General features: G+C 34.5%; 1 protein-coding gene across 1 annotated transcript in view; it reads left to right on the forward strand.

Annotated features, from left to right (window-relative positions):
• The window catches only part of RYR2 (ryanodine receptor 2), a 416,366-nt gene extending 405,046 nt beyond the window's left edge, over positions 1–11,320 (forward strand). Inside the window, exons 98-105 of the mRNA XM_040551914.1 lie at positions 751–811; positions 2,157–2,303; positions 2,902–3,036; positions 6,006–6,162; positions 7,360–7,424; positions 8,708–8,808; positions 9,577–9,628; positions 10,441–11,320. Coding sequence (XP_040407848.1) covers positions 751–811; positions 2,157–2,303; positions 2,902–3,036; positions 6,006–6,162; positions 7,360–7,424; positions 8,708–8,808; positions 9,577–9,628; positions 10,441–10,536 — 814 coding nt within the window. The 3' untranslated portion in view covers positions 10,537–11,320. The remainder of the gene's footprint in view (positions 1–750; positions 812–2,156; positions 2,304–2,901; positions 3,037–6,005; positions 6,163–7,359; positions 7,425–8,707; positions 8,809–9,576; positions 9,629–10,440) is intronic.
• Positions 11,321–11,655: the final 335 nt, after the last annotated feature.

Raw genomic sequence — 11,655 nt, forward strand, 5'->3', positions numbered from 1 at the left:
TCCTTGTCACAAGATTCAGTAGTCTCGGTTTTCAAAAGCTCCTGGAACAAGTAACCTTCTTGTTAAGAATGTAGTATCTTAGAAGACAATATTATCTGTTATACAAAAGCTGCAAGTTGTGTTTTTTTTTTTTTTCTCTTCAATGTATGTAATTTGTAAATATCATCCATGCAATCCTGATCAGACAGTAAATATCACCCAGTTATCATGGTCTGCGTTATTCCTGACTGTGCAAAAGGTTTTAATACACATTCCTTTTTAATTTTCATTTATTCTTGATATCAGTAGGAAAAACAAAGGACATAACCTCAGAGATTCATTTCACCTTACTTTGTGTGTCTTTAAAAGCCATCTAATTGTATCACTCAAGATGTGATATCATAACCAATGGTGAGGAACTGGTATTTCAGGGTGCAAATTCTCAAAACACTATTTCTCTCCATTGATTCTAAAGTTCATGTGACTTATACGTAGGTGATTGCACTGTAGATATTGATCAGCTTCAGATCTGACGTCTTCAAAATAGTACTTATACATTTGTTTTTCTGCTTTTGTTTCAGACAGGTCCATTCCAGAGTAAAAGTGTGAATTAGAACAATGTTCTGATGTATTTCAGCTTGGGAAAAATAGATAAACTGTGACCTTTTTATTTTCTGTGACAATACACTTCCTGTAGTGTGCAATATGCACTCATGTTGCATATTTTCCTATTTTATTCTTATATAAAATGTGATTTGTTTACTTTTACAGGCTAAACTCTGTTGATGTTAAGTATCAGATGTGGAAATTAGGAGTTGTTTTCACTGATAATGTAAGTCTGTCACTATATGTATACACATACATTCATGTTCTGAAAAAAAATATATATATATCCATCTTAGCCTGAAGGGCTTCTGAGCATATATGAAATATTCTGAATTACAAGTAGTTTACTACATAGATAAAGAAAATCTCAGAAGTTTAAAAAGAGATTGACTAAATCTTTTCCCAGTTATATGGGTATTAGTCTATAGAACCTCAGTCTGTTTTCTCCCCTTAACCCCTTTCTTATATGGTTATTCAGGAGGAATAAGCAAGTGCTGTAAAATTGGGAAACTGTCTATATAAATTCTAGTTGCCATTTTTCATGCTGTTCTTAAACTTTACATCAGCAGTCACTTAAATACTCCTGGAACACAGTCAGATCAGCATAGTTAATGGGTGTAGAATTACTGTAATTTGTGTCACTGAAACTCTTAGTGGGATGTGACACAGAATGAGGCTAATGATTTTACTAATTTTAAAAAATAAGTCTTAAAAAAAAAAAAAGAATGACAAACAAGACTGTTAAAATATTCTTCAGTTTAAGATATTGCTCATCTTATGAATGTAAATGGTATTATGATTGTGGCTTTCCTGAGTCAGTGTGTTTTTCTGGTGGAAAATATGGTAGGGGAAATATGATTTTGTAACTAGGACTGCTGGAGAAAGAAAATATAAACTGACTTCAGTCAGAAAGGGTGGAACTTGCAGGTTGAAGTTGGGACGATAACTCTCCAGGTCCGCAGAAAGCATGACCTGTAGAGAGTTAATTCATTCAGGATTAAGTCTTTTCTAAAGAAAAGTCTAATTTTTTTCTTATAAGTGTGTACTTTTCCTTAAGTCAAATAAATTATAGAGGAAAAGATGAAATGAACATTTGTAGTATTAGTAAACTACTTAAATAGTATTAAATATTTAAGTAGCAGTTTTAGTAGTTTGAATTAATTATATAATTCCTTTTGTTGCTTGCAAGTCCTTTTGTTTGTCATTGACCATATTAAGGTATTAATATTTTAATGTAATTGTTCATAAACAAAAAATAATTCAAATCAGAAGACTTTTTATATAATAAACATTAACAAGTAATGGAATTGTTTCAAAATTGAAATTTAGGATGTGTTAATTTTGAACATTACATGTGAACACATCTACATTTGCAGATTTAATATTTTTGCACAGAGAAAATTCTCAAAAGCAAAATTTGTGTACGAAAAACTTCATGGTTTTCTGTTTAAATAGAAAGCACATTCAAGCAATTTCTACTTTTCCTTAGTGGTGTGTTAGACATAGTAGTCCTTAGGCTTTTTTTAGTTTATTTATTTATTTATTTTGTAATGTGCTTGTTTTTCTTTTAGTCTTTCCTTTACCTAGCTTGGTACATGACCATGTCAGTCCTTGGCCATTACAACAATTTTTTCTTTGCTGCTCATCTTCTTGACATTGCAATGGGATTCAAGACATTACGAACTATCCTGTCATCAGTGACCCACAATGGTAAACAGGTATCAACTTTTATCTCTTTTCATTTATGTTTTTTGTTTGTTTGTTTTTTACTGATAGAGTGCACAGGAAAGATCACTTCTTGACTTAATTCAGCTGACCACTGAAATCTGCTGTGCTAGTGGGAAAACTTGCCAGTGGGATTTATAAGCAAAACAACATGGCACTAGAATGCATGGCATTAAATTTAGTTTCTAGCTGTTATTGTGTTACTATGTAGCCCATAAAGTTGCTGTTCAGAATTTTTTCAAGATTCTTCTAAAGAAAGATCCAGTTGAGATCCAGTTATTCTTTCTTTTGGAGGGCTGTGTGAGAGCCTCAGCTCCCTGGTAGTAAGAAATCCTTTTTTTAAGAAGTTATAAAATCTGACATTGCATTTCTGATTTTAAGTAGAGAAAACAATGAAGGCTTTTCATCCATTGAAATTTGTTCTACGAACAGTGTTTCATTTAAAGTGTTCCTCCCCTTTGATGGCCTTCCTATTTCAAAGAACCTTTTTAACACTTTTTTGATGATAAAAAAACAAAACAAAACACATCTTTGGTCTGCTTAGAAGACCTTCCAGCAAGGCAGCTATAATTGTATAATTTTGTCTTCCAGCTTGTCCTAACAGTGGGATTACTGGCAGTAGTGGTATACTTGTACACAGTAGTGGCATTCAATTTTTTTCGCAAGTTCTACAACAAGAGTGAAGATGGTGATATGCCAGACATGAAATGCGATGATATGTTAACAGTAAGTCTTAGTTTGCTTTCTGCTTTTTTTTTCTTAAACTGTTATGTTTTTGCCCTGTCCTTTTTGTAATTCCTGTTCATACATTTGTATCATTAGCCAGCAAGAGAAAGACTGTAAGGGAAAGCAAAGGAACAAATACAGTGAACATCCTTAAGAACTAGATATACTCTGCATACCACGGAATCACAGAATCATCTAGGTTGGAAGAGACCTCCAAGATCACCTAGTCCAACCTCTGACCTAACACTAACAAGTCCTCCACTAAACCATATCACTAAGCTCTACATCTAAACATCTTTTGAAGACCTCCAGGGATGGTGACTCAACCACTTCCCTGGGCAGCCTATTCCAATGCCTAACAACCCTTTCAGTAAAGAAGTTCTTAATACCCAACGTAAACCTCCCCTGGCACAACTTTAGCCCATTCCCCCTCGTCCTGTCACCAGGCATGTGGGAGAATATATTACACAAACACTTATTTAAAGGAACACGAGAAACGTGACAATATTTTTTGCTATAATTTCTGCAAAAGTCAAAACCAGCTAAAAGCCGTGAACCTGAGCTCAATCAGTTAAAGGGCAATACTGCTAAATCTGGAGGTTCTAAAGGCCATTCAGGAGGAGGCAAGAACTTTCATGAGTAATGTAAGTTCTGAAATGCTTGTTAAAGCTTGAAAATCCATTACTTTCCCCTTCCATGAGTTGCCATGATTATCTTTAATTGGCAATTCTGTTGCCAAGTTATTATTATTATTTTTTTTTTACTTACTGAGATGGTGCCAGGCTTTTCAGTTGTGGATGGTAAGAAGAGCTTAAATCACAAAGAACATCTAGGCTGTGTTGTTGTTAATATCTCTCTAAAAGTAATCTGCAGCAGAGTCAAATATATTTCAGCATGTTATGCAGTATGAACCACTTCCAGGGAATTGACACCATTTATTTTAAAAGCCCAGTAATCAAATAAACTGTGAAAACAGACTAACATGTCTATATTTTTGTCCAGTGTGGGACCTTCAGTACAAGAAAGACACAGATGAACTGGAGTATAGTCAGTGGAGAATCACTTAAGATGGTCAGGTGATGGAGCACTTTCCCTGGGAGGAGCCTAAGTGAACTGGGCTTGTTTGGCCTGGAGTAGAGAAGGCTTTGAGGTGAGGATGGGGCAGCTTAAGAGCAGCTCCCCAGTGTCTAAAGAGAGGTTATTGGGAAGAATGAGCCAGGGATTTTTACAGCAGTGCATGGAAGGAGACCACAAAATGGAAGAAGGTATTCTGGCTGGATGTAAGGAAATATTTTTTCACCTTGAGGAGTACCAGGCAGTGAAACAGCTTTCTCAGAGAGGTTGTGCAGTCTCCATCCTTGAGAGGATTTAACAACCTGACTGGATAAAGCCCTGAGTAACTTTCTCTAAGCTTATAGTGGACCATACCTGGAGCAGGAATTTGGACTTGGAGACCTCCTGAAGCCCATTCTGACTTATCATAGAATCTTAGAATGGCTTGGGTTGGAAGGGACCTCAAAGATCATCTAGTTCCAATCCCCATGCCATAGGCAGGGATGCAACCCACTAGATCAGGTTGCTCAGGGCCTTATCTAACCTGGTCTTGAACACCTCCAGGGATAGGGCATGCACAACCTCTCTAGGCAACCTGTTTCAGTACCTAACCACCCTCTGAGTGAAGAACTGCCTCCTAATCTCTAATCTAAATCTCCCCTCTCTTAGTTTAAAACCATTTCACCTTGTCCTGTCATTATCTGATTGAGCAAAGAGTCACTCTCCATCTTTTTTTATCTGAAAATACACCTAAAAAAAGGCTTAAGTATTGTACAGGAGTGAGCTAGAATAACACGCAATAAATCTATAATTAAATAAATAAATAAATTAAATAAATATAATAAATCTGCTATAAAATCAGGGTTGTTTGTAAAAATGGTAAGACTTGCAATGTGATACAGGAAAAAAAATAAAGGTATTGATAATATATTTTAATTTTCAGTAATTGAAAAATAACATTGACTTTAAATGGTGAAATAAAAACTTTCTGTAAAATATTACATTTCTCAGCCATTGGTCATTCAGCATTGTATGTTACTATTATAATTTTCTTACTCAAGGGATATAGGAGTAAGAGCAGTATAGAAGTAGAATAATGGGTCTTTCATATGGTTAGCTTTTTGGAATGACTATTGTGACTGTCATCACTACTTTTTGATACAGTGAGAATTGTATCTGTAGTTAGCAAAAATCCTTAAAGAAAAAGAATCAGTCTTCTTCAGGCCTCTGAGTTTGATGGCATAATCCTCTATTACATGATAAACTGGATTTTTTGTATTGTCAGCACCCCACAACTGTACTTATGGCACCCCTTTGCAGCACTGGTGTAGACAGTTTCCATCCTTAGCCTGTCCTCTGCACAAACATACTCAAAGGTTGTATTTTTTTTTTATTTTTTTATTTTTTTGAAACATCAGAGATAGGGCAAGTCATTCACTTTTGAGCTAGGGTAATGGGAAATAGATTTGGTGGTAATGGTACTTTCTACTAGCATATTACTGTACTGTATGCTGAAACATTTGGACCTGAATCATGGTATGCTGGTAGGCTTAAGGTAGTCATATAATCTTTTTATAACATATACATTATACATATTATATACATTATATATACATATTATATACATTATATATACATTATAACATATACATTATACATAAAACATTATAACACATAATCTTTTTGAACCGTGACATAAAGACAGAACATGAAATGCTGCAGTTTCAGATTCACAGCAGCATTTCTGCCCTTTCAGAAGTATCCGTAACCTGGAAGAGAAATAGATGACTTCACATAGTATTTCTGCTAGAACATAGACCAGTGTCTGCCAATTACTGAATTTGAAAAAATGGATATTTTTACTCGTAGATGCAGACAAACTTTTTTGTATCTTTTTTTTGTTTGTTTGTTTTTAGTGCTACATGTTTCACATGTATGTTGGAGTACGTGCTGGTGGAGGAATTGGTGATGAAATAGAGGATCCAGCAGGAGATGAATATGAAATCTATCGGATTATCTTTGATATCACTTTCTTCTTCTTTGTGATCGTCATCCTGCTTGCCATTATTCAAGGTATATATATGTAGCCCACTGTGACTGAAAGCATTATTTAGCAGTACATGGATCTCAGTGCTACAGTTATCCTATGCCCAAGATTCAACCAGGACAGATCAAAAAGCAGATTTAAAAAGTAAATCACACCCAGCAGGCTTTTATCCATATGCTGTTCTTCCTAGATTCCATACAGTCAGCAGGCTCTAACTGGATCAATATAGAAACAAAAAAGCTACTTGCCACAAGAATACTGATGTCATTACTATTTCTATCTTCCCATTGCCTCCTGTAAAAGATTCCTGTAAATGATCAGCAAGAGAAGTGATTAGAAAAAATTGTTGTTATTGCCTCCTCTCAACTAACAGGAAAAGAACAAAAATTTTATGCCTATAAGAATGTTTTCTCACTTCCTACAAAGGAGTTTAGTAGGCAATTCTGAGCTTCTATTATGTTGTTTATAACTCTTATTCAAGCAACAAGTTGTTTTAAAGGATTTGTGGAGGATGTAAAATTTTTCATAATCTCAAGTAGTTTATCTCTTACTGCTTGTTTCTTATTTTTGTGACTGGGTAAAGAGTAGAAGCGTTAGCTGTCAAGCTTGAGAGTAATTCTTATCTGGTATTCATCAGTTTTACAGCACAGTAGTTTTGGTAATGATTGTGGAGTTATTCCATGCTTGTATTAGTGCAACCAAAGGGAGAATCTATAATCTGAGCCATCTTCTCCCTGAAATGGCCCCTTACTTCTGCAGAGCTCTGACAGTGGAACCTCAAGCTAACTGACAACCACAGTGAGAGAAGATGCATACAGCTCTGGACCTCTTTGCATCTGCTGTGTAATACATACCTGAACACTGTTAAATGTACAGTAGTGTTCTTACTGTGTTAAAGCCTCCATTACTGCAAACCCAGGAACGTCTTTATGTGCTTAGTCAAGGACAGAGCACTGCAAATAAAACAGAAGTTTGCGTATCCTATATTTTATAATTCCAAATGGTACTGTAGTGGTACCATGTTACAGGTAGCTGTTTTCTTTGACTTGCTCATTTTCCTTCACATATCTGGATGTTTTTGCATTTGTTGGAAGGTATATCACTTTCTACTGTTTCTACACAAGACTGCCGTTGAATATTAATTGTTAGAGTTGTCCCTGGATTTCCAAATATTCTTTGTCACAGTTCTTGAACATTAACTATTATTTTAACTTAATCCCTAGGTTTAATTATTGATGCTTTTGGTGAGTTAAGAGATCAACAAGAACAAGTTAAAGAAGACATGGAGGTAAGAACATCCAGTTGCTGAACCATACCCTGTTTTCAGGTTTCCTCAAAAGAAAACCAGTTCAATCAAAGGGTAGTACAGCCAGTGGATAGTTTTTAAATTGAATTCAATTTTAATTGAAATACACAGTTCTGTAGAGGATCCAATGCCATACAGTGTCCTGGATAAGATATTCTTACATCTCAGTTCATTCGATGAAAAAGTAACTTAGATTTTTTTTTTGGTTGTTGTTTTATTTATTGCATCATAAGAACTTAAATAAGTAGTTCTGTTAGTGCAATTAAATAGTCTTTAGACATTTTTATGAAGAGAATACTCTGCTAGCATCCAGGTTCTGAATAGCATTTACTGCTCTTTGTGCTGTGAAAGCGGCATGCTATTGACAGGTACTAGCTGCTACTTGCATGGGACACAAACACTGTTTGTCTGCGCTTACATTCTGCTCTATTTTATATTTGTTTGCAATTCGTAGTGTTTTTTAATACCTCCAGATAAGTGTGGACTTTTTTTTTTTCTTTTGCTGTCAGTGATAAATCAACAAAAATTCATGCAAAAAAAACCCTAACAGTTTATTTTCTCATGACTTCTTAAACTTTAGACTGTATTTTCATTGTTTTAAACAACAAAAATCTTTGTATGTTGCTGTATATTATGATGAATTCCTTGGATCTTCTGACTAGAGTTTTCTAACAGTTGTTAAAACTGCCATGATGCAGTTCATCTCGGATGTAATTTTTTTTGGTTAATCTGTGTGTGAGTATCCAGTACTTGCTGGTTTTCTTTTCTGTCATTTAAGTGTGAATGTAATAATTCAGAAGAGTGTTGAGAAAGAACTGCTGTGTTGTGTAATCTAAACTAAAAGCATATTCAACTTCAGCTGAATGAACACAACAAGCAGTTGAGGTAAATGTTGCCATATGCTACAATGAATACTACTTATAACGTTCAAGGAAAAAAAAATAACAGCTTTGACTGACAAGTTCAATGCCATTCTTTCTCCTCATATCTGTTCACTTACAGGTGCCGAAGATTGATTGATTGATTTGTTTATTTATTTATTTATCAAACAGTAATAGGTTACTCTGATGGCAGTTAATCTTCTATTCAAGTGTTTTGACTGAAGCATCCAGTCCCAGTCATTAAAAGAAAAGCCTTTTTGTTCAGTGCATGTTATAGTTGATGCATTGCCATTTTGAAGAAACTTGCTACATTATAGGGTGGCTGTTCTCAGAGGGGTGCAGGGTTCTATATAGTGTTGAAGTGTTGTGTGTTTTTTCTTTTAGACAAAGTGCTTTATCTGTGGAATAGGAAATGATTACTTTGATACGGTGCCCCACGGCTTTGAAACACACACACTGCAGGAGCACAACTTGGCCAATTACTTGTAAGTACAGTAAAAATGAACTTCTTGGTAACTCATGACCCCTGCAGCCTCTGCAAGTACCTGATTAGCTCTATTGCATAAGCACGAGTCAGTACCATTTGGCTTTGATGTGCATTCATGCTGCCTGAATGAACGAAAAAAGGAAAGAGACTTTTTTTTTCTTTTTTTTTTTCTTGTCTAGAATCCATAAGAAAGCTTGAGCTTTCCGTTTATTAGGAAAGCTGTTCTGACTTTGTGAGGCAATATAATTTCTGTGGAGGTAGGAGCAGAGAATGAACAAACTTCAATACCTTGTTTTCAATTTGGTTGTGAGACACCAATTTTGTGTGAGCTAGGATATGGAAACTGGGAATCTGGTGTGTGGCTAGTTAGTATCCTTGATTTCTTAATGATATTCAGCATTTTGTATTTATTAAAAAAAATCAATGGCTACTCTCTATGTCTAAGTTAGTGTCTGTGGGCATGAAAATGTCTATTACATTTTTCAAATAGCTTAGAAAAATCTTCATTTAAACAAAGTACTCATTTATTGTAAATCACTTTGAATCTTCTGCATTTTCTGCTATTCATTGAACAATGAGTGAATGTTAACATTTTGAGGAAAGTGTAAGTCTGGGAATATCATCATAAATATAATTCTGGAACTTGAAAGTACTCGAACAAAATTTTCTCACATTTTTGTACACAACATGTTGAGAAATACCCATCAATTTGTGGGTTGCCTAGTGCTTCCAGATACTGTATTCATAACTCTTTCTTTGATTGTAGGTTTTTCCTGATGTATCTTATTAATAAAGATGAAACAGAGCATACAGGACAGGTAGGTGAACAACTCCATGAATGCCAACAGTTATTAAATGAGACTGGTTCTAAAATAAAAATCATTCTGTCTTGGCAAAACTAAGAGTATTCTAATGAATAATATCCTATATGGTAAGTAACTTAATTGTCATTCTTCTAAACAGTTCTTAGGATTTTGGTTGTTTAATGTTAGATTGAGCATTAATTCTCTAATGTTTCCTATTTTGTTATTTGGCCTGTTATTCGTAAAGCATTACTTACACAAAAAATATAAATACAGACTATAAGCAAAAATAATGAGAAGCAGAACATTTAAGCATCCTGTGAAAGCAACATTCCTTGTTTTCCCCGTTGATTCTTTTTTTTCTTTCTCATTTAATATCATTCATCAGTTATATGATGTTCTATTTTTACATTTCTAGATAAGTCAGTATGAAAGCACATGTGCATGTATATGAAATGAAACCTGTGAAAACAATTTTAACTGTAGGTTTCTTTGCTGTTTGCTGTTTAAATGGACCTTTGAAATCCATTTTTTAATGCATTATGTATGGATGCTTTGAAATGACCGATATAGAAATTCAGTCAAATTTCTGTGACAGAAAAAAATCTGCTTATGTTTATGACCAGTTTTACTTGAGCTTTACATTGCTTCTAGATGTGAAATTACAATTAAACTATCTGGTCATCTCTTGTGTGTTTTCTCTAGTGCTTTTTAGCTAGGTGACAAAAATGTAAAATCTACTCTAAACTGATAAAAAAAAAAAAAAAGGCATGCTTGATGTTTTCTCATTGAATCAATTTAAGTTATTTAAATTTTGTTTCTTCCAGGAATCCTATGTATGGAAAATGTATCAAGAACGGTGCTGGGAGTTTTTTCCTGCTGGTGATTGCTTCCGAAAACAATACGAAGACCAGCTCAACTAAGCAGAGATGAGGATTTCCACTTGAAAATACATCCATATTTCCCAACTCTTTTGGGAATATCCAATAGATTTCTTAAATCCCCAAAGCTGTGTGCTTTATGGAGCACCAAAGCTCTGTTTTTAATGACCCAACTGTGCTTTTATTTTCTTGTGTATTTGCTTTGAGAACACTGGAGTAAAGAACAATGAAAAATAACAGCAACTCTGGAAAACAAACCAACCACTTGCAGACGCAAAAGATATCCCAATACATAACATGCTCACATAAGAAGAGACTTGAGACAGCTTATTTCTGAAACTGCCAGATGATGCCCTTGTCTATAAAATCACACATGGGGTGACATGGTAGCAACACTCATTCAGTCTATTTATTTCATCATCCTGGAAGGAACTATATGTAGTTCACAGAGCACTGTAAAAGATTGTTGTGGACACTAAGTTGTGGGGAAATAGTGCCTTACTATATGTGGGTTGAGCTATGCAGAAGATGAGTGCATGATGACATTGTATTTTTTTCCTTTTTTTTTTTTTCCTTCTTTCTTCCAAGTTAATATTTATTTTTTGTTTTGAGTTGGTTTGGGAGGAAGGGATTTGATTGTGCACATCTTTTTGTTAAGACTGGAGTGTCTCAGGACAAGATTAGGTTATTCTCATCAAGTTCATTTCACATTTACCTTCCTCTTTAGCTTTTGCTCTTATTTTGGTAATGCTCTGATACAACACTGCAACTTTACGAAATCTTTGTATGAAGACAAGAAGACTGCAAAAAACACTTTAACAAGAAATGTTTCATTGCATGTTTATTATGCAAGTTTAAAACAATCAAAGAAACAACCTTCAAAAGCAAGTTAATCAACATGAAAAAAAAAAACATTCACAATAATTATTTCCATAGTAATAAAGTGTTGTGGGCTTTATTGTACATCTGGAACAAGTGTCATCAGCCAACAATGTATATGTTATGAATTTGACAGTAGTTTGGGTTTCTTTTCTTTTTCTTTCTTTCATTTCTGCCACCTGTGATCGATAGTGGAGTTGAAGATTTTCTTGTTAAATTATTTTTTAAAATCAAAGCTGAAGCAATATCCATTCAGGGATCCCATCAGTTGCATCATGAAAC

The sequence above is a fragment of the Cygnus olor genome, chromosome 3 (assembly GCF_009769625.2).
Source record: "Cygnus olor isolate bCygOlo1 chromosome 3, bCygOlo1.pri.v2, whole genome shotgun sequence".
NCBI classification, from domain to species: Eukaryota; Metazoa; Chordata; class Aves; order Anseriformes; family Anatidae; genus Cygnus; species Cygnus olor.